Raw genomic sequence first — 23972 nt, 5'->3', positions numbered from 1 at the left:
GATCGAACAAAAGCAAGGATCAAATGATAAAAGGAATAGTAATCCGAAAATGGGTAGATCGAACGAAAGCAAGGATCAAATAATAATAGGAATAGCAATTTGGAAATGGGTAGATAGATATTAAGCAGAATTTGACCGTCTAAGATGTCGAGAATTTGAGATCAATTTTGGTTTGAGATCGAGTATTTTACAAACTTAGTGTCCATTGATAGTCGTCGAAATTAAATGGAAGATTACATGTAAGAATGGTTTCATGAGATTATCGGACATTACTTGGACACGAAGAGTTACTTGAATCGTTAGGCATTGTTATTGGTGTCATCGCACTGGTCACAATTGTCACTAGTCCTACTTATTACCTAACGGAGCATTCGAGTAGGAGGTGATATCTATCTATGACGATGTAGCTAAATCGATCATAAGGGTTCTTTGAAGATGACACGATCATCCTAGCCATGAAGCATCCTTCGACTATGATGTTGTCATCCCAACCATAAAGCACCTTTCTAAAGTGTTCCTCTTTGATGGTGTGATCGAATCCATTTATAAAGTGTTCATTTATAATAATACAATCAAATAAATCATGAAATATTCATCCACAATGATGCGATCGAATCCAATCATAAAACATATATTTATAAATGACATAGTCGAATAGACCATAAATCGTCCTTTGATGATGATGTGATCATCTTGATCTTGAAGTATTCTTCCATTACGACACAATCAAATTTGATCATGAAACATTTTCCACCTACAACACAACCGAATCCGATCATGAAACATCACTCGATAATAACGTAGTTGAATTCATTCATAATGTATTATTCTCTATGACAATACCATCATATATGTTTTGCAACATCGAGCTTGAATTTAGGAGAATTAAATAGCATAGACAACCATAAACACGATTGATAATAAAAAATTGAAACACGAATAACCGATAACACATCACCTCCTACTCTTAAATGTCCCGTCAGCATTTGAGCACAATATCGTGGTGAAGAATCATCTCATAAATGAATCAAAATGAATTATATAGTAAATTTGACTTGCTATTACATATTTAAGCATTCAATGGAAAATATAAGTTGTGATGATGAAGTAGCAAAGGGCATTCAAGAATAGTCTCCACTCCACTATAGGCTTTGATTTGTTGTCTCATTTGATGCCACAACTCCTTTCTTCATGTTTGACTGTAGCGAATAGTTAAAGAAGGCATTCACTATGCCAAAGAAATTATTGAAATACAAAACCAAATGATTAAGAATCCTATTAAGTCAGATTAAAACATAATTAATTACATATGGTTTACCATCTTTCAATGGGTTGGAAAAAAGAGATTGAGATGATAAATGTGTTGGATTTCCAATTAAACTGCCGAGGGTAACATACATATCACTAATTCAACCAAAATAGTCAAATCTTACATATATAATTTGATTCTTTTAATCCACAGTCATATAGAACTATCCTCTTAATCTATCCCTCTTTATTTGACACATGAATATTTTCAATATTTTTTTATTTATATATAGATCGATTATGTTTTCCTCATCTTTTAAATGTTCAAAGTTCAACTATATCTTTTCCAATGCCATGAAGAGTAATACGACTCATTTTAGAGTAGTCAAACTCTAGCTTGACCTAATGTTGGACTATCAAATACATCTTGACTCATTCTAATCAAATTTTATTCATCTAATTATGATACCAAAAGTTAAATTTCAAAAATAATAAAATTGTGTCTAATTGTTCAAGTTTAATATATTAATAACCAGATATCATTTTAGTCTAAATTTAAATTTATAGATTATGAACCAAACCTTTACATATATACAATATGATTGTTTTAATCCTTAGCGATATAGAATTATTCACATTGTTAATTTCTATTCCGACTTTCTCTCTCTCTCTCTCTCTCTGTGGACTTTTTCTGGCCGTCTCTTTGAGAAGGTGAGCCAACAACAAGTCCGACAAACATGGGGGAGGGGGCAAGAGCTCGAGGAGGCCTTCTCGAAGGGAATAGAGGACACGTACGTGAGTCACACTATGGTGTCTCATCGATGCGCATTGAAAGCGTTGTTGTCATCACCTCTTTCGCCTTCGATAGATATGATGTGGTATTTGACGGAAATGAGGCTGGTTTTGTGAAACCGTGGATGACCACTGTGATCTTTCTCCTCCTTCCCACAACTCCATCTTTCGTGGGTGAACCCAATAACAATCGACGGGTCTTATATTCATCCGGATTTAAATCTAAATATGACAGAAGTATTTAAATGTCTAAATTCAACTTATGATCACAATGTGAATCACCTTATTAGAAATTTGCTTCGATCAATTGATCCACCTAAGAATCATTAGACCAAAAAAAAAATATTAGTAAATTTATTTAAAGCACACCCTACGAATTACCCCAATATATATATATATATATATATATATATATATATATATATAATTACATGGCACACTTAAGCTATTAAGTATCCAAGATAAAAGATTTTATTAGTAGTTATATGATTAGCATATTATTTAGTTGAGTAATTGATTACTTGCAAAGGTTAAAATAAAATTTTAAAAAATAATATTTAAAATATTAATCTGATAATCGCTTGCCATAAATTAATATTAATAATTATGCTCGTTTATAATCTTTCTATATATTTATTTTTTCGTTCATCACTCATGAACAAAGAAAAATAAGATAATTATATATTACCTCTTATACTTACACCCTATTAGTATTACGGTCATGTGTTTAAAAAATTTATATTGAGATCCCTATAGTTCTGAAAAAAGAAACAAATAATCTTGTTTACCCTAACATCGTCAGTTGTATTGACGGATAATATAACACGTGATATTATGTACATGATCGATACAAAAGTGATGAGTAAAATGATAATTTTAATATTTCTTTTATTTCTAGCATGTTAGGTATTAAAATTATCTTTTTACCGATAAAATCATTGAAAATAAAAGAAATATTAAAATTATTTTTTGTCCATCATTTTCGTGTCGATTCAACATGTGTTATGTTTCTGCATCCAATGATGTTGGAGAAAATAAATTTATTTTTTTATTTTTAAATTATAAAAAATTTGATATAAAATTTTGAAGTATAAAAATATGTTACTAATAGGATCCAAGCTATTAATATGTAATTAATCCAAGAAAAAGTCACCTTCCGGAAGGTGCTCATGTACCCACTCCCATGTCATAGTGGATTACGCATGCATCTCTTTGAATGTGTCTTCAAGTGAACGGGTGTTGTTGCTTGATGTTTACTTATGGTTTGTTTTTATCACGTCTAACATAAATGAGGAAGTGTGAACCACATAATTAACTGCATCGAGCTCTATTCGATGTTGCAAATTCAAGCGAGTCGTTCGACATAGTTATATTACGGAAGATTATTTGATTTATCTTTGTTTGCATCTTTTGCTTATTGTATCTCTAAATATATCATTTTGCAGCAATCACATTAAAAAAAAAAAGAAAGAAAATCCAAGATGATTTAGAAATCAGTGAGGATTAAGGAGTCAATGCAATGCTATTACAATCCAAAAGCTTGAACCCTTTTATAAGCCATGATGAAACCATGAGAAATCTGTCATTAGAGGTTTCGTGAACCTACCGATTTAAGTCTTGGATGATGTAAGTTGACTATGACCACCTAACAATTTTCTTGTCAAGAACTTGGCGAAGCTTTTGTGAATTGTTCGTGGCAGGCATGAAGAAGAATAGAGAAATGAGAAGGACAGGGAAAGGAGTTACATCCATGCATCGATGTCAAACATGTTTCGAAATCATGATGTGATCGATAGTGTCAATTTTACCTACCAAATAGTAGGTTAGATGTAATAATAGCTAGTGATCACAAACAGGGATGACAGAACCCGCGTAATTAGCTCGTTAAATTTGAGATTATATTACGATATTAATCACCAATGATAGAAAAAGTCGAATAATGTTTTCGGAGTTTGATTCATGTCCATTGCAAGGTTAGTGTTGGATTCTCAAGTGGATTTGATGGGATGTCTTACAAAATTTGAATGAGAGATGCAAGAAAATAAGTGATGCTTAGATGAGATGCTATCCCGCAAAACCAGACACGGCTATCGAGCTTCTCCTTCCGATGACAAACAGCAACAACAAATCTCTCTCTCTCTCCCTTCCTTTTGTGTACTGCATCTCCAAAAGGATTTACTCATTCTATGACTGTACAGTGGGGTGTTTTTCATGTGCATATCAGTACATTACTTAATCCTAACAGTATTATCCTTTTAAATGAGATGAATTAAAAGTCAAAACCTAACCCTTGTTTTGGTGCACTGCATCTCAACAAGGTTGTACACATTTCTTGGCTGTATTATGGAGTGAGTAAACAGGCAGTGAGCAGTGAACTGGATAGAGAGAGAAATGTGCATAAGCATTCCTGCCTCTTGTTGTTGACAAGTAGAATGGCTATCGGAACTTGACAAGCAGATGGAAATGAACATAAATGTGGCCATTGTTCTTACTAGAATCTGGCACTGAGACCAAAGCCATTTGCTAAACACAACAGAGTAACAAGGTTCAGTCAGCCACCTACAAGTGTCTAGCTCTTCATGACTAGATTTTTCATAGAGAATACAGTTTTCAGGAGTTGAGAGTAGAAACAGGATGGCAAGAAAAACAAGTGTTTATGGAGCTTTCGCAGTTTCCCTGGCCGTTGCAAGCTTCGCCAAAAGGCCTGAGAGCTGGAGGAAGGAACCCACACCATCACAGATTCTCATATGAGCAAATCCTGTTTCCTGAACTCAGCAGGAAGTCAAAGAATGGTCTAGTGCAAAGTTAGGGCAAACCAAAAGAAAATAATATTCTTTACCTTCAGGAATTCCAGCTTCAAAAATTCAGCCATATCATAGTTCTTGATAACTCGGAAGAGAGTGGTGATTATGTCAGTGGGGGAGTAACCCAGATCGTAAAGCTGTTTCAAGCCAGCACAGGCATCATCAAAATTTCCTTCAAGCACATTGCGAACCATATTCTTTACATGCAGAGGGTGGGGCTGATCGCAAACCTGTCAATCAAATTGTCAAATAAATTGTCATAGAACAATCGATGGATTTTGAAAATGACGAATATTTGAAGATCCTTGATCAAACCTTGAACACATTCTCCTGATTGACAAACCGGAACCCACTAAAAGTAGCTTGCAAATTGTTTAAAGCTTGCCTCATATCGCCATCAGCAGTAAATATAATGGCCTCAAGGCCTTCTGGTACATAAGGAACCTATTGAAATTTGACAGCAAGTCAATTAATTGTACACAATCCATTAGGGTTCTATCAAAAACACCATCATGCCCCTCACAACAAATTGTTTATCACAAATTACGATGGAACTGTTGAACCAGGGTAACCTCAACAAATATACAAGGGTTAAATAAAAAAGCAAAATTTACATATAGAACAAAGCAAGTGAAGCCGCACAGATAACTTTCACTAGTGCACGATAGCCATATGTTAGTTCCTGATGAGTATGCATCCTTGTCACACCCAATAGTTCAATGTTAGCAAATAAGAACGTTGTGGAATAAGAAATGAATAGAACAATTTGGCTTGGGTTTAAGCTTTCTGGAGAAGTTGATAAGCTTGATAGTTAGAAGTTTTGACTTATTAGGTTATTCCTTTGGTAAATTATCTAAAGTTTCTAATAAAGAATCTTAAGCACAAAATAGTTCTTCCAAAAAAAGATTCCCTTCTTTGCATTTCTTCACTGTTACCTTGCAGTTTCTAAAAAGAATAGGATGCAACCAATGTGATATATTGGAAAAAAGCATGTACCACTTCATGATCTCAAATAGTAGTCATTTGCTTGATATAGTATAATCCTACACAGGAGAAAGAGAAGAGATAAGCTTCTATAATGCAACATTCAGAGAAAAAAATGAAACATTAATTATGGCAATGACATTAAGCCACCTCCCTGGGCTCAGAAATTTTGAGGATGCGAAGAGTAAAATAAAGAAAGGTCCAATCAGAGGGAGAGTCTTCATACAACGGTAAGGTTACTTGTTTGTGAGAGATTAGGAACGGAGTCTCGAAAACAATCTCCCTAAATAACAGGAAAAACTGTGTACATTAAATCCAACATTAGTGGGAGCCTAATGCATTGGGTTCATTGGTGGGATTCTTATGAATTGGGTTCATCTATTTTTTTCTAAATCCTACATATGGCAATCAGGCTTAGTTCAGATTTCTGACATACAAAGAGGCATCGTAAAACAGACTACTTCGAGTAGCTCTATGGGATCAAGGATAGGACAGTATCAAGTACATAAAAAGTAAAAGCAAAAAATTGGGGATTATAAAAGGTTTGTTTCGAATATTCAGAAAAGAAAAGTACTGGATAGCCATTTGAAAGCTTATTCATAAGAATATAGTACTGCAATCCACCACAGAAATGAAAAATGGACCAGATATCTCAAACTTTTGAAACCAACTAACAAATTTATGTACAGTGAGGTTACCTTCATGAGTTCAGTCAGCACACACTGCATCACAAATTTGTGTTCAAAAGCATATGCTTCTTCACTAAATATGCAAGTGCTCAGCAAAAATTTTTATACTGCTTCAATCAGTGAACCTACTCTATCAGAAGTTCATTATCATTCTTAGCATGAACCAGGCAATGAGCAAAATCACACATATTCCCATAACATGAAGAAAGGGTAAATCATATTATGTGTAGTTTAAACTATTCTTTACAACTTTAGTTAAGAGCAAAGAATAAATATGAGTTGCCCAAACTCAAGACAAAATCACATATCTAATCTTAGATACAAGAGCTGACCGTATGTGTATCAGAGATGTGTTTTATGTAGTCCAAAAGGTAATAGCAGCTTGCAAGTAAATTGAAGAAGTAAAGGATTCTGACAAAGAAGTGTATTATACTATTCACAACAACAAAGTAGCTAGATCATGTTGGAGAGTGCCGCACATTTGTCTGCTAGTTTAAGGTAAGTGAGATATAAAGTTCTTATTATCTCAATGGCAAGATAATAACATAATGAGAACTAAATATTGGATACAGGGTGGACAATGTAAAATCTCCTGGATAGTCGAAAATCAAGCAAATCATTGAGGTCAATGATAAATCTATAACACAAACATTTACATGATACAATGAACTTTGCATCTGCAAAAAATTAAGAAAATGGAAACTTAAGATTAATTGTAACAGATATCTCTACAGAAATCAGACAAACTGCCAGAAACTCCAGACAAGATGCTATAAAATTTATATAGGCGACAAGGTGAAACTCACGTCCATTAAAGAAAATCTCAAATAAACTATTTATTTCAAACAACCCTATAAGAAGGGTTAAACAAGATTCTCAAAGATCACACAAGAGCATACAAGAATAATGTGGCATTGTCAGCAGAAGATTTACACTACCAAGGCATTTCTGCACTGAAGATGAAATAAGTGAGATTACCTACCCTCTCTGCCTCCACCACAACAATAAGGCGGCCAAGAATCTCTTGATCTGATAACCTTGAGAAGCGAACAAGAGCACATCTGCTCTGGATGGGCTCAATTATTTTAGACGAAGTGTTGCATGCCAGAGCAAACCTCGTGGTGTTCGAATATATCTCCATCGTCCTTCTCAGTGCTTGTTGCGCCCCAGATGTCATACTATACGTATTTCCCAATGTCAGATCAGAATCACCAAAATAACACTCACAAGCAGGAAAAGATGAAATTTTGCACTAAAAGATAAACCAAAATCATCAACTTACCTATCTGCCTCGTCCAAAATTATAATCTTGTGCCGGCCTGGTGGCAGCGTCACTTTCTTCTGGGCGAACATCTTGATCTTGTTCCTCACTACATCGATACCCCTGCAAGATTCCATCAGACTCTTCCGCATAAGCAATATTTGCTACTAAAGGACCTGAAAATACAGATCGAGCAAACATACACAAACGCACAAAATCTCGAAAGGTTTGAAGGATACCTCTCGTCAGATGCATTCAGCTCGAGGACGCCCTCACGATAATTAGGCCCCAACAGCTCGTGCGCGAGGGCAAGGATGCTCGTAGTCTTCCCGGTGCCGGGAGGGCCCTAGAACCGGAGATGATGAGGTCAATCGACGCAAAGATCATTGCTTGGTTTGAGAGTTTTTACGCTCTCGGTGAGGCATCGGAGAGGAGAAAGGAGGAGCAAGATGGAGCTTACCGAGAGGATGAGGTTGGGCATGTTACCATCACGGGCGATGACCTCGAGGCGGGAGATGGCGTCGCTGTTGCCGACGATGTCAGAAACTTTGGATGGGCGATACTTCTCGACCCAGGGCACATCGTACGGGTTTGAGGAGGAGGCCATGGACTTTGGACGCGTCGCCGGTAAGCGGAGGGACGAGAGGAACCGTGGGCGGGAGCCAAAAACCCTGATCTTGGTGGAGAGGGCAAGCACCAGGAGAAAGCCCAATCCCTTCCCTCAGACTCGAGGCCCGACATCATCTGGGCCGGGCTTTGTCACATCTGCGATTGCGTCTCTGTGTGCGTCTTTAATCTTAATTAATATTTATATTTGGATTTACAATATTATCTATTAATTCTCAAAGATGAGAGAAAATAGGCATTACAATATTGAAATTTGTTCCCAATGCGCAATAATTGATGTCCATCTTCTTTACTTGTCAATCTAAGATAGGTATGAATAAGAAATGTTCTCCAATGTGTTCATATTAATTTGTCAAACAAAGACATACATAATTCAATTAGCAGGAATTGTATCAATTTGACATTTATGTGATCAATTTTCTAACATGATAGGTCGGTAGAAGGAAGTTAAATAATATACTTGATTGAATAACGTGGGATTAAGTTGGGTTTACGTGTCTCATGTGAAACTACATTTTTCTTTGTTGACCCAATCGATTTGAAGGTAAGGAGAGCTTTCTTCAGTCAAAGTCTTTGGAGTTGCTCCGAAGGATTCTCCAGCATCAATCGTGGAACACTACAGCACACACAGACATCGACAACCATTAGAAGTCATCTGCCTTTGTTCCGCTCGCTAAAGCAACCTTTCTCTTTCCTGTTTCTTGTACACCGCACTCTTTAATGCTTCCACGAGTAGTCAAACAAAGCGTTGGTCATAACGATTGGAAGAATAACAATAGTAATTATAGCTAAACCATAGTTTATTAGAAGTTCGTAAAGATAATTTTTGGAAAATGTTTAATTATAATTATGTTGCTACACATAATTTTTTATTTAATTATAATAACTTATGGTACGGGAAAATGATGTAAATTATCACACTAATAATTCCAACCTGTTGAATTAGTAGTGACGAGGTGGCCGTGACGTTGTGTTCTCAGGTAACGGAACACGAAAGATGCAGCACCCGCTCGGAGGCGGCGGCTGCCACGGCTGTTGCCGAAGGGAAGACTGATCTCCCGCCGGTCCCAACAAGCGGTCAACGGCGAACGTAAGGCAAGTATAAATGTGTAACCCAAGGAAAGCGGGGAACGAATCCGAACGATTAGAATAATACTCCGTCCTTTCCTACGCAGATGCCGCAGTGCGTGGTTTCCTCGATCCCGAATCCCAAAACGTCCTCCTACAAACCGCCGTCTGCTCCTCCTGTGGTTCTACTCCTCGTGATCGCCGCGATGCTGCCCGACGCCGCCTCCGCTGCTGTCGTCGCCACAACCCCGCTCGTCGCCTTCCTCCAGCGGCTCCAATCGGCCGCCCTCGCGACCCTCGGCTCCGACGGCTTTGACCCCAAGCTCTACGTCGACCTTCCCCTTAAACGGAACCTCTCTGAGGTCGAGGCGGCCTTCGCCGCGCTCCCTAACGTCGCTGGCGTTGTGCCGGCCCCCGAGTTGGAGCGATTCGTCGACGAGTATTTTGGCGCGGCCGGGTCGGATTTGGTGCAAGCGGCGCCCGCCGACTTCGTGGCGGAGCCGGAGGGGTTCCTGCCCAAGGTGAAGCACCCGAAGGTCAGAGCTTGGGCGCTGGAGGTGCACGCGTTGTGGAAGAATTTGAGTCGGAGAGAGGCCGACGACGTGAAGGAGCGGCCGGAGTTGCATACGCTGCTTTCGCTTCCCGGATCGGTCATTGTGCCGGGATCAAGATTCAGGGAGGTTTATTACTGGGATTCCTATTGGAGTATCAGGTCAGTTGATGACGATCTTGATCACCCACTCTTTCCTTCTGTTCCAATTTCACAAGCATCTTATGTTGGTTTCATCAAATTGCTCATCGGAGGATTTTGTGACCTGATGGAAGGTAGTTTTGGTATACGAGAGCGTTAAATTTAGTTCTAGGAAAGAATACCATGGTAGACAATTCACATGAATCTTTATTACTTTAAAGACATCCTTGTGTTCATTAATCTTTCATTCATGAACACCTTCAAATCAAACTTGGATCTTACAGTGTGGATGACACTAAGCAGCAAAGGAGGTATCTTCGATTTCCACACTGGGACAATTTCACTAAAAATCAGGATATATATATATATATATAGAGAGAGAGAGAGGAATGCTATTGAAATGCAATCTATATAGTACGATGAGCTGTTTTGGCTTACTTTCCAAGCAAGATATATTTTTTCACCTGATGCAAGTGACTGCTCACCCTTTTTGCAACTGTTATCTCCTATCCCTACTTTTGGTCTTCTCACCCTTTTTTTTTCTTTTGTTTCTCTTTAGTTTTTTTTTTAATTTTTTCATTCCTCTCCTCCGTTTTTTTCACTTTTTCTTCTGTTTTTGTTCTTTCTGTCCTCCATCTCCTTACCTCTTCTTTTCCTTCTCTTGTTTATCCTCTTCGCATCTTGATATTCAAAGTAAGCATGACAACGAAAGAAAGGGGATTGAGGAGAAGATAGTTGTTTTATTTGATGTTGATATTATTTATATACCCCTTATTATGATTCAACTTTATTTAGAATTGCAAGGATATTATTATCTTTTGCATATGCTAGAAATGGACCAATTATGCTTAAGTTTTAATAAAGTACTGATAGGGTTAGCCCATCTACTTAGTTTTTTGAAACATTTCATATTTTAATTGAATTGGATGTGTCTATTTAGAGTCGGATAATGGATTTTCCCATCAAATCGTCCGATACAATATGGTTTTAATAACTGTAAAAATTAGCAATGTTGTTCATTTATGTATGTCTTATTATGCAGGGGCTTACTAGCCAGCAAAATGTATGAAACTGCAAAGGAAATAGTGCGCAATCTTCTTTCACTTATTGAAAAGTATGGCTTCGTCTTGAATGGTGCAAGAGCATACTATACTAATCGAAGGTGCGGATCTTTAGCTCATTTCCTTCAGTGGTATTGTGCATCAATTTGTTCTGAAACATCAAGTGCATTCATTCTGCATTTATTTCTGAAATCTGTATCTTCTGTTATGTTGGGATCACTTATTAAGATCAGTTAAGGGAGCCTGGATGAGGTTCAAAATGTCTTAACTGCTTCTACACTAAGGAAAATTATTGCTAGATTTCACATGGGGTGGCCATATGTAGTATTTCCACTTTCCGGCAGCTGATATTCCTCATCATGTTTTCTCTTCTTTTTTTTTTTTTTGAAGCAATATATGTTTTTACTTTCAAATTAAATGTTCAATACTGATCTATTGAGACTGTGGTTTGCACTAAGAAAGGGTATCATTTGGACCCAAAATATTCTTTTATTCTACATGACCCAGAGTATGTCATTTAGTACCAGTTCTATACCCTCCTTTAGCAATTTGTTGCCGAATAAATTGTAATACTATGTTCGTTTACTTAGCACGATATGGTTTCTATTCAAAGATGTAGAGGATTTCTGAGACCATGTCCGTGGAAAGGTGAATCAGTTTAACTTATTTTAATGAAAGAGGCAGCCTAATGCACGAGCCTGTGTCAGTGCAGGTTTGTGATGAGATGAATGTAATAAACAAGAAATTACTTATTCCATTTTTAAATAAGATATTAAACTACTTTATGATATTACATTATGTTAAGATACATAAGATTTCTTATGAAGGAAAAAGATATTAAGAGACAAATTTGGTTAGGAATTCCATTTACATAGTGAATAAAACAGTTTAGTTTGTTTTCATATCAACAAAACAACTTGTAGACCAAATAACAAAAGGAAAATTTCCATTCCCACTTATGCCTATAGTAGAAGCACATTTGTGAGCTTGCTAAGAATTGGCTTTTGGCAAGATTTAACAGAAGTTTATACTCTATATTTTCTGAAGACAGCATAGAGAGACTAATGGCATTTTATCTGCTAAGTTATGTGGCTTGATGTGATCTACATTAGTTTCAGTGGTATTATATCAAGCTGTTCTGTTTTCTGGTAGGCAGAAACTTGATGGTCTGGAAAGAGACCACATGGAATTGTTAGATTCAAATTGATTTTGATGATTTCTCATTCAACCAAGAATTATGCTTTCACTGATTCCATATATAATAAAATTTGATGAGCATTGACATGTACCGTCTACTATATTCTAGTAATTGCTCTTGAATGTTTCTGTCTTCCATTTTGAAGTTTGAACATGTGGAACTTTATGCAGTCAGCCTCCACTATTGAGTTCAATGATACTGGAAATATACAAGAAAACTCGCGATTTGAAATTAGTAAAACAATCTCTTCCTTTATTGCTCAAAGAACATAAGTTCTGGAATTCAGGTTTGTCTCATTTCTTGCAATCCAAAACTTACCTCCCTTACTATGTTTATTGCTATGTTTCTAAATTATTTTGATTAGGATATATCCAATGTTCTTGAAAAAATTGATACAGAGATCCATAAGGTGACCATTCAAGTTGCACGTGGAAAGAAACACTCCCTCAGTCGCTACAATGCTATGTGGAACAAACCCCGGCCAGAATCTGCTACTACTGTATGTTTCAATTCCATGTATTGTTTTTCTAATTTGATAATGATAATGCATCAGATACGAAAGTTGCTACCTTCTCGTAGGATGAAGAATCTGCTTCCAAGCTTTCAACTGCTGCTCATCAGAAGAACTTCTACCACCAACTTGCTTCAACTGCTGAATCGGGATGGGACTTCAGCTCACGATGGATGAGGTTATGTATTTCCTGTTGTACTTGTATAGCATCTTGAACTTGCAATTCTGCTTAGGTCTTATTTGATCCTAGAGTCAACTTTACTAAATTAATACATCTTCTTTGTAGCATATAGTTCATTTAATGTTTGCAGTACTTTGAATTTGGTGTTTATTTTTTACTTGTATACTCATCAATCTCCAAGCCTTCCTTATATTTTATGCTGTTAAGCTGGATGCAAGTCATCTACACCTTGCAGTTTATCCAAATATTTTTAGTAACTCAAGCTATAAAAGTGATGCTTCAGCAGCTAGTTCTGTGTAACCTCATCTGGCATTTCTTGTTTGCTGCAGCAATTCATCTGACTTGACAACATTAGAAACAACATCAATCATACCTGTGGACCTAAATGCTTTCATATACAAGGTATCAGAAGCAAGATTTCCATTTTCTAAATGTTAGATGCTTTGCTTTTATGGTTTTATCTGGTGACATAAGTATAAAGAGCTAACTATTTCGAAATCTGTCAGTATTCTGCTTGAATCTCATATGTGAAGATTGTAATAGTGTTTTAACAGCAGAAAGGTACAAACTCTCTTGAGATGATATTTCAATTATTTTTATCCAATCATTGAACACATTGGTAAGGAAATACATTCTTGCACTAAGATAAAAGGGGCATATTTTTTTTATCTGGAGAATATATGTTATTGCTGATATGCTAATAAGATTCAACATAATCTATATGGATTGACACACAGCATTTAGTCCTAGCCGATGCAGGCTATAGGGAAGATCAGTATGTCCAGCCTTCTGCCTACAAATATATGTGTTGTTTCCATAGGAATGGGGTTTATGGAATTTCCAGTTATTCTGTTTTGATGCCAATTATGATTCTAGTTCTTTGTACTTTATATTGTTAGTATGTATATGTAATTTCTGAACTATATGGAACTTTTGAGATTGATACTCTATTCTCTGTCAACACCTGAAGCAGCAATTTTGCTTGTTGTAACAGATGGAATCTGACATAGCCTTCTTTGCAAAACTCACTGGGGACAGTGTGACCTCACAAAGCTTCTTGGCAGCTTCGAAAGCACGGCGAGTAGCAATAACGTCCATTTTTTGGAACTCACAGAAGGACCAATGGCTTGACTACTGGCTTATAAGGAAGAGCAACTCTGAGGTGCACTGCTCCCTTATATCCTCATTTATCCTCTTAAAGAAGAAACATGTTAGCTATGTATGTTGGTTGACGATATTTCAATTAAATTGTTTGCATTTTTCCAGGAATTCTACCAATGGGAAGCACACCACCAAAACCATAATATATTTGCCTCTAACTTCGTACCTCTGTGGATAGGGGCATATAGTTCAGGTATGTCATCATCTCTCTGTGATTGAATCAAGACTATCATGTTGCAGAGGAACATTCACATTATTTGAGGTTTAAAGTGCAGAAGCATTAAATCCATTCATCACATATATCTACCATTGTTTTACTTGAAGATTAAAGCACACCTAATGTTTTATGTTGCATCCGACTGCAACTTATCCATAACTACAAGTGAGTTTGGTATTTACGCTTATCTGTATTTTCTGTCTGGAACTCCAAAATCAGATTGAGCAAATTGAAGAGTTGGAAAGTGTACCACAGAGCTTTTTTATTGTGTTCCATCCTAGGTAAGAAAGTTGTTTCAGGCTTCGTTTCTCCAATTGTTATAACCAGAGAACAAGGAAATATGATTTAGAGGTATTTAACCAGGGGTCACTAGATATTTACCAACAGTACACACTACAATGGAGCTGTCATCGTCTGAATCACTTCTGTCAATGATTGTGACACTTGATTATGGAGTTAAATGTAGTATATGAGAAGAAAATTCCAAATTATATTACAATGAACCTCTAATGTATACGCTGCATATTGCTGTATATCAGTGTAAATATTTTTATCTGATTTCGTGGAGAAGCCCATATCAGAAAAGGATGAACCTTTTTAACTTTTTATGTGAAGAATGAGTGTTTCAAAATTATTAACTTCCTTAAATTGTTGTCCAAAAAATTGTAACTCTACTTTCAGATGCTTATAAAGATGGACCAAAGGTGGAGAAAGTTCTGAAAAGCCTCCAAAATTCAGGGCTACTTCAGCCTGCTGGAATTGCTACCTCATTGACAAATACTGGGCAACAATGGTAAGTTGTGTCTTCTTGTAACTAGACGTCAAACTGCCATGAACAGATCTACCAAAGGAACTGAAACCATGAATCACTATTTTCTTATTTTATGATAAATAATAATAACAATGCAAGTTTTTGTTGATTGTTGGAGCAGGGATTTCCCAAATGGTTGGGCCCCATTGCAACACATGATTGTTGAGGGATTGGCTAATTCTGGTTCTGAAGAGGCAAGGTCTTTGGCTGAAGACATTGCTGTCAGGTGGATCAGAACAAATTATGCTGCCTACAAGAAAACTGGCGCCATGCATGAAAAATATGACGTTGAGGCCTGTGGAAAGATTGGTGGAGGTGGGGAATACAAACCTCAGGTAATGAACCCATTCAAGTTATTCTTGTTGACAAATGATTTGATCTATCTCAAACTTTTCAGTGCCATTTTTGGTTTCTGCATTGAGATTATGTAGTCATAGAAGAAACACTCAAGTTTCTTCAAAAAGATGCCTTCTTAGTCCTTCTGAATACCATTTATGAGTGAAATTTTTAGACATCTTCACAAGTATTCCTAAGCATATGTTATTAGCTGATGAGATAGTCCTTGGAAAAGAGGCAAAGCACATGTTACAAAAGTGGATAACTTCAGCATTAACTTCATCTTTGATTAAGTCTTCTATCAATGGGAAAGGACATACATAATATTTTGACTACAGATGGGAAATAGCCAAACCCATATGGCTACATTCTCCCTTTCCAAGAATCATATCTTCATTCGATTACATGTAGATTGTCTGGCATCCACTAAGAGATATCTGAATCTTTTATGTTACCTATTCTCCTCATACTACATTTTCTTTTGATGATATTTTTTTGCTTATTCTGTGTGCACTGTGACTGCAGACTGGATTTGGTTGGTCCAACGGTGTAGTGCTTGCTTTTCTGGAAGAGTTTGGTTGGCCTCACGACAAAGAAATAGATTGCGATTCATAAGAAGAGGTTTGATGCTCATGATTGGACTACAATTCTCAGCTTAAATATCAAACATATTCACAAGTTCTCGAGTTCTGTTGTCCTGTTTCAGATCAGGCAGAGACTATAGTTCATATGGAACAACTTAGGTGTGTGTTTGGTTGGTTTTGAGTGTGGAAAATGTAGGCTATAGAGCCAAAGTAAAATAATGACAATTAGCACATTGTCATTCGATGTGTCAGTTTATATATAAAGTGGATTCTTTCCTAATAAGTCAATCTTGTTGTGATGAATGATAATTTCTAAATAATTGAGATTTTACGACCTTATTGTTGTGATTGCTATTGTGATGAATGATAGTCATATCATAATTATTTCGTGATATGGTAGCTGATCATAAGTTTGAATTTACTTTTAGGATAAGTGGTAACCCTCTCAATATCCTGTATCTTTAACTTGACTTGTGTCAAACCCCTTATCAAGCATTTTCAGGATAAATTATAAATCTCAATTAAAATCTTATCACCATGACTATATAAGCTTGTAAGTGAGGGAAGATGTTCAAAGTATAGAGTATCATAGTTGTTTCTCGTGTTGTTCCTTTTCTCATTCACTAGGTGGATTAATGTCAACTTCCATCACCATAATTCTAAAGCTTGATATGAATGGCCTCCCAAACACCAACTTCTTATGCCTTAATATATATCACAAATTTATCCGCAAGATACTACAATAACAACAGCAACAAAATCATAAATCCTAATTATTTAGGATTAGCTACATGGATCTTTTATCATAATTGAAATATATTGACTCACAAGATAATAAGGAGAAATAACGTAAGACCACAATTAATAAGAATGGGGCAGCTGACATCAAATAAAATTCAGGCTTTCCACGAGGAATGTTTATTTGAATCTTTAATGTGATTTGTCTCTGGGGAGTTAACATAAGATTGAGAGGGAAAACAATTCGCAGTTTGAGGTTACTTCATGGAATAAGATATTTTTTCATGAGAACCAAGTATTAAGAATGTGAAGTGCAAGTATGTCTCAACAGCTTGTGAATCATGCAAGCATGCCTGTATGGGAATGCTTTCCAGGGCTTCTTTTTGTCACAATGTCAAATGGCTCAAGAAGGTCGAAGCAACTTTTAGATGAAATAGCATTTCATGGATTTGTTCTAAAAGTAAGAACCATAAGACAACACGGGAATAGAAAATTTCTAATAGAACAGAAGCAATTTCAGCAACCAAGCTATCACACAATTCCTAAGGAGAAATGATGGGTAATATCATCCCAACATGATCCAAAAGAATGGAGAAATTTAACTGAGATAGAAAGGAAAATTTATCAGACAACTGATGTCAAGAAGACACATACATGTTACATGACTTCATGGGTTGACTTTCTCAGACATCCACAATTTGAATCCTTGCTCACTTGATCTGGATGAGAAGATGAATCGTTCATTGCTTTTCAAATTTAAGTAATCAACCTGAGTTCAACAGATGATAGTACAAAAAGAAAATTAAATAAAAACATTGATAGAACTGAGCAGCACATTGACAAAACTATCGAAAAGTTTCAGGAAAATTAGGTGGTTGATATTAAATAGAAGCCTTGGGGAAAAACAAGTTAAGAAGAGAGGCTGAATGTGGTGGCATTTTGTTTTGTAAATGGAAAATTGAACTTTATGAGACTCCAATGAACAATCTAATAAATTACATAGAAGCTCTGCACCATGAAACTAATTAATAAAAGTTCTTGATGACTATCTAACCTGTTCTGGATCAAAGAGCAAAAGGCAAAATGCTTCAACTGGGCCCTCAGATGGGTCAAGTTGATTCTCTTCGCCAGAGCCATTGCTAATATCTGGAAGACGAGGGGCAGGTGCTAAGTACTGTAGCCGTGACTTGAGAGAACTAGCAAACCAAGCTTTTTCCCTCTGCTGCATCAAGAGATAGTTGTTTGTATTGTCAAAGCTAAAGATCAGTTGAACTGAGGAGATAAAGTAATTAATTATTTTGGTTGGGTAGGAAGTCAAAATGCTTTGTGCATTATGCTAAAGAAGACAAGACATTCTTGAAATTAGCAGCATGCTTGAAAGAGATGGATCGCCTTTGTAATCTTATTTCTTTACTGTGACCATTACTATTTTTTTCCAGAGTGAGAAATAACTCATAGGCAGAATACATAATGTATGAACGTCTATGGAAAAATTTTAACTCCTTTCCCTTATAAGATAAATGACATACTTAATGGCAAAGTTCAAGAAACTAAACATACAGAATGATTCCAATGCTTCAATTCAGAACAGCATTAAAAACAAAAAAGGTAGAGGATGAGAACAAGATTCCCAAACCACGGCACAACTAAATTAGTTATAACCAAAGGCCATGTACATTTCCTATTGTAATGTATGTCCTTGTCATACTAGCATTCCCCTATTTGTCCAAGTCTAGTGCTTGTTTTCATCCTTCAAAAAGTGTAAAAAATCAATGATCTATGTATCTCCCTCCATTCTAGAACTAAAGATCTTTATTGAAGACAACAAAAGATTCTTTAATGTGAAAATTGATTATAGTCTTTTCATTTTTTAAGAAAGGAATGTGTCAATTCATGTAGGTGGATTTGTGCTCACAATTACCACTCTCCCCTAGACAAGAGCTCTGATAATGATGGTGTCCAGTCATGGACCTGTTTTGCACAGAAAAATAGGGACATGTTGCTTAAAATGACACTATATAGTGCCATAACAGGTGTTCAAGCAACCATGCGCAGAACTTCAGTATAGTGTCACATTAAATTCAGTTTAAAATAACAGACAAAAAAATACTACAGTGCTTAAAATCAACAATGAAAAAAATGTTCTAAGATATAGTAACAAACTTTTTTCTTTTGTATCAGTTTAATGATTTAATAACAGATTTCCCATTTGTGGTATGACCTGATTTTACTTCACCTATCTGTAAAATTATTGATAGCACTTAGCCCACCTGTGGGTATCTCTGTCAGCTCACCCAACAACTGCTGATAAGGCCATGTCTATAAAAGACCTCTGGACATTTTGCATTTTTGCTAAAGTTCAACAAGTGTTATATGTACACCACAATTAATTGATTCATCCAATGTGGCATCTCATATGATATTTACATGGCACTTTCTAGCCATACTTTCCATGTCCCATATGGCAACCCAGGATGACAAATAGATGCCATACACAATGCCAGTGACAATCCAGGATGGCATCTCATGTGATCAGTAATTTTATGCTAGTTTAAATGTAAACAAATGATCATCATGTTAAGGATCAAAGCTGTCTCCTAACCTGCAGCTTGCAAGCATCTGAATTTGCTCCGTCGATGATGTCAATTTTTCCATTTATTCTAAACTGTTCCCACGATTCAGTGAAGTACCAACATATCTATAAAAGAATCATAAAGCATTAGAACCTAACATATAATCCAACTCCTCTAGTGCAAATCTTCTTAATTTGCAGTCCACTCAAATAAATAATGAATCTCATCCAGTGATGATATAATTGGAGGTGTAAAGCCTCTGATGATACATGGTGTTTACATAATTTACTGAATCGTAAGTCATCTTTCGATGCAGATTTATCCTTACAGAAGTGAGATTTTTGCCTCGTCATTCTATTTCAGCGAATGCAAGGAAAGGAAAAGCAATTGCAGTACTCGCTTTACAGAACCTACAGAAGCAAACATTATGGATGTTGATTTGAGATTCGTATGCCAAATTATACACTTTCTTCCTAAAAACTCAGTTGCAACTACTGATGCTAAGCATGCTTCAACCAAAAGATCGAACACGCATACTATCATATACCTCATAAACCAATTACCTCTCCAAAATGGCAATGCTTAATCTCCTCGATCTGTTCCGATCAACAACAACAAGCACAAATGTTCAGCGAAATGAAATTCCTTTCACTATCCAGATAAGTAAAACCTCACCTTGGCGCTGCGACGATCGGTGTTTATCTGAATCACATTGGTATCCTCCTGAAACCCTCTAATTACCCCAAAACAGGTTCAGACCCAAACGCCTGCGATCTAAATGAAGCAAGAAGAGAACGGATCTTACCTGAAGACGACCGTCCGATTGGAAGGTCTTCCGTTGGAGCCGATCGTCGCCTGCGACATAATTTTCGATCAGAATCAAATAGGAGAAGCAAGCAAGAGAAGGGGGGAGTACGAGTTGGAGGAAGGCAGAGTGCTTGAGGTGGGCGTTGGAGTCCAAGGCTCTGAGGAGGAGGGGCTTCCATGACGCTGCCGTCGCCATACCGGAAAAGCTATGCTCCTCTATTTCCTTCTCTCCTACTTTTTTTGCTTCGGCCTCGAGAACACGGCGATGGACGTGTCGCTCCTCCGTCCTCTCGCTCCTGTTCGTGCACGACCTGGGTTACGATTTAAAGGACGATGGGTGTACGTGGCAACACATCACTAGATCTTGCATTAGCTCAAGTAATTTGTGGTTTGGATTATTCGCTATTAAGTATGGCCATTAATACGTTATTTTCTTGTGTTTATTGGGTTTATTGTTTTAATTGCACAACTAAGATACAATAGTCAATCATCAATTTTTTTTACTTGAGGTAGAATGCCCCGAGTGATGTCCTTTTATATATTAGGTTATTTATCTAGAAAACTCCTTAATGTTGGAGTTTTTATGAATGGATGTCCTTTAATTGATTTTTACGTAACAATATTGTTTTTTATCAATTTAAAAAAATTTTGTTAGTTAATAGAATAAGGGGAAGAACGAGTGATGCCACTTTATAGTGGGGTGGAAGCAACGACGACAAGAAAAAGAGAGGATAAAACTGTTGCCAATGGGATGATACTATATTAAGACTACATTCATCATTGGTGTGCTCATCGCGACAAGAAAAAGGAGCATCGAGGATGGAGAGATGCCACTCGTAGTAGAAATAAAGGCATGACGATAACGATGAAAATTATAATGGTTAAGGGCAACGAAAGCAACGACAATCGGAGACGAAGACTATAGAAGGTCAAGTATTTTTTTATCAAATTAATGAAATAATTCTTAAATAAAAAATAATTAAGGGATATCATTCGGAAAAATCTAATATTAAAAACTTTTTAAGGTAAAATACCCTTTTATATTTTCCAAATAACATCCACATTTCTTATAATTCCTAAAACATCTCGTAATAAGATAGTTAGAACAATATCTAATTACATCCTACAGATCGTTCCATATGATGAACTTATCTAATTCCTTAGTTATAGTGTTCCTAAATAAGCCTATAATATTTTTTTTTTAAATTATAAATTTATTTAAAGATACCGTAACAGATACAACAATCTTTATATTTGGTAATTCTTATTCCACCTCTAATATGAATACCTGTTTAAAATTTTATTTTGAATTCATTTGTGTTAGTTAAATGTTTTTAAATATAATATATTAACAATATATATAAATTTATTTAAAAATATTTTAATCATAAACTTATATATAGAATTGAATAGGTCCATAGCATAAGTGTTATAGATCGATCCATAACATAGTATTAATCATCACATGATTTGATGATACGGTACTCTAAATAATCTGTGACCACTTAACCCATCACATCTTTTCATCCATAATTCCATTCAAATTCTCAAGTCTAATCTTAGCTTCTCTCCCAATCCTGAGATCAAAATGAAGAGAAACTGACGGCATTTCATCGCAGTATCAGTGTGTCGATTGAATTGATGCCACAACAACCTAAAGTAAGTTCTACCCCTTCTTGAATTAAAAGTCATTATGAATCCTATGCCAAAGAAACAACAGCAGCAACACAGGTAGTGATGTATCGATCTAGTTGTCTAGCGTACTAAAAGAGCCTACTTATCACTGAGAGAGTATGTTGTTGGTAATCCAAAGGTGAAGTTCCAGCATCTATAACTCCAAAAGATGCATAGCACTGTTTGGGGAGATGGTCTACAAAGGGAACATACAAGTGTAGGCTTGCATGCCAACCATCATATTGCAGCTAATTAACTATCATGCAGACTTTGCTATGAGCATTCATGCATGTCTAGGTTACTTTGATGGGAGAACTGCCAACAATAAAGTCTAGTTTCCATTCAGAATTATGGAAAACCTTGTCATTCTACAGTATAATTATTTGGAACGACAAAAGAAACTTTTATTATGTCTAATAGAAAGGAATAAAAGAACCATAAAAAGAAAACCAAAGTAGCTACAAAAGTTGACACAAGATTTGCATGGCTGATTAATGGAGTATACTAAATTTTAGTCAGCAGGAGCCAAGTGGAGAAGCACACATCAAGTAAACCAAGACAATACTACTCCATGCAGCATTCAGTCTTCTCCAGTGAACTCACATGGAGTTATCTTTTATGGTCTGTAGACTGTAGTCATACACTGGTAGTAAGACCCTGCCCCTCTTTTCACCTGCTCTCTTTCTGCAAAAGAAAACTGAGTGAAAACACAAGGAGAGCAGCACTTTCTGAGGCCATTGACCTTGCTGTGGACAGCCATGATCAAGGGAGACACCTTCTGAAGCTTGAGGAGACAGAATCATAGGGCTTGATGCCAAGAATGATGGGCACAACTTTTGTGCTTGCAGCAACCAGTGGTGGACTCCACCCCAACCCCTCCCCCTCCCCAAGCTTTACCCCACCCACAAGATGATGATGAAGAAGAGTCATGGGCAGGTCCCAAGACCACCATGTCCGTGGTCACAAGGGCTCACTCAAGACAAGCAAAGAGGAAACCCTAGAAATGTTCCTTCAGCAGGCTCCCAATCATAGGTGAGCAAGCATGATTGGATTAGCAAGAACAAGATAATAACTTGTGTGGTCCTCTTTTCTGGCATATGAGCAAAGACCAGCAGCATCTTGGGTTTCTTGTCTTTCAAACCCTTCCAGCCCTGTGGAAGGAGATCTATTCCTTTTATTCTTCTTGTTGTTGGATTTGTGTAGGCCAAGGTTTTAGTCAACATTCTTATGTTGTATGGGGCTTATCATAGTAAAGAGAGGAGGGGGTCATATATTTCTTGGTTTCTGAGTGAATTCTTCTGGTAAGCAGCATTGCTCTAGATGGACATTATGTTCACTCTGATGGATATTCCCTACACTTTATGTGACTGTGGACCTTGTTCTCCATAGGCACAGAGAACTTTAGCCTTGTGGCCCATTGAGAGAGTGACAGGTGATCCCTAAAGTTAGAGGGTGGTGGCTTCCTGTCCCAAACAAAATTAGTTCTCAGAAACACACAAAATAAGAGAGAGAGAGAGAGAGAGAATTGACATAGTACAGCTTAATCTATTCTCTTTTTGGAGGGAGGGGGAGTACTGCCTCAACTTACTGCATATGTAGGGTGCCATTATGCTGTTCTTTCTCAAAAGTATAAAGAGTCAGACACTTCTGTTGATAACTTGCTGCAACAGGAATGCAAGAATTGATGCTCTCATGAGGAAGAGAGAGAGAGAGAGAGAGAGAGAGAGAGAGGGTTTTGTTGGGTTCACATCAAGGACACTAAACAAGTAGGGGTTCCATCTTGGTAGGGTTGCTAAAACATCCTCAAGAACTGTTCTGAATGTAGAGCAATTTAACTCCAAAAGATTTCTTTTCCTGAAATATGCTGTCCTGAATCCTAAGATGATGTCCTTTCTAGGGGTGTTGATGGAACATACCTTGGTAATTAGGTTAGACAAAGACTCCAACTTTTAGATA

General features: G+C 36.7%; 3 protein-coding genes across 9 annotated transcripts; 1 reads left to right on the top strand and 2 right to left on the bottom strand.

Moving 5' to 3' along the window:
* Positions 1-4504: 4504 nt before the first annotated feature.
* LOC135610993 (replication factor C subunit 2-like) lies at positions 4505-8463 on the bottom strand. Its single transcript, XM_065106182.1, has 7 exons — positions 8239-8463; positions 8018-8124; positions 7800-7901; positions 7500-7695; positions 5160-5288; positions 4880-5074; positions 4505-4805 (listed from the first exon to the last, which is right to left on the bottom strand). The coding sequence occupies exons 1-7, from the start codon at positions 8383-8385 to the stop codon at positions 4695-4697; spliced, it is 987 nt and encodes a 328-aa protein (XP_064962254.1). The 5' UTR covers positions 8386-8463; the 3' UTR covers positions 4505-4694.
* Positions 8464-9347: 884 nt separating this feature from the next.
* LOC135610992 (probable trehalase) lies at positions 9348-16572 on the top strand. The gene is made up of 12 exons (XM_065106180.1): positions 9348-9500; positions 9581-10185; positions 11207-11326; positions 12594-12709; positions 12822-12922; positions 13003-13112; positions 13445-13517; positions 14110-14277; positions 14382-14469; positions 15175-15286; positions 15426-15639; positions 16166-16572. Exons 2-12 carry the CDS (start codon positions 9581-9583, stop codon positions 16253-16255), a joined length of 1797 nt encoding a protein of 598 aa, XP_064962252.1. The 5' UTR covers positions 9348-9500; the 3' UTR covers positions 16256-16572.
* Positions 16573-17432: 860 nt separating this feature from the next.
* LOC135585469 (pyridoxine/pyridoxamine 5'-phosphate oxidase 2-like) lies at positions 17433-20652 on the bottom strand. Of its 7 annotated transcripts, none has more exons than XM_065106173.1 (7): positions 20452-20652; positions 20341-20390; positions 20211-20268; positions 20099-20131; positions 19565-19660; positions 18017-18184; positions 17433-17731 (listed from the first exon to the last, which is right to left on the bottom strand). In XM_065106173.1, the coding sequence occupies exons 1-7, from the start codon at positions 20536-20538 to the stop codon at positions 17630-17632; spliced, it is 594 nt and encodes a 197-aa protein (XP_064962245.1). In that variant the 5' UTR covers positions 20539-20652; the 3' UTR covers positions 17433-17629. The 7 variants fall into 7 exon arrangements, with proteins under 7 accessions (XP_064962245.1, XP_064962249.1, XP_064962246.1 ...); XM_065106177.1 differs by having other exon boundaries at positions 17433-17681; XM_065106174.1 differs by having other exon boundaries at positions 18017-18181.
* Positions 20653-23972: the final 3320 nt, after the last annotated feature.

Source organism: Musa acuminata, chromosome BXJ2-4 (genome assembly GCF_036884655.1).
Source record: "Musa acuminata AAA Group cultivar baxijiao chromosome BXJ2-4, Cavendish_Baxijiao_AAA, whole genome shotgun sequence".
NCBI lineage: Eukaryota > Viridiplantae > Streptophyta > Magnoliopsida > Zingiberales > Musaceae > Musa > Musa acuminata.
Note: the sequence above shows the minus strand (reverse complement) of the source record. Positions and strands in the feature narration are given on the sequence as shown.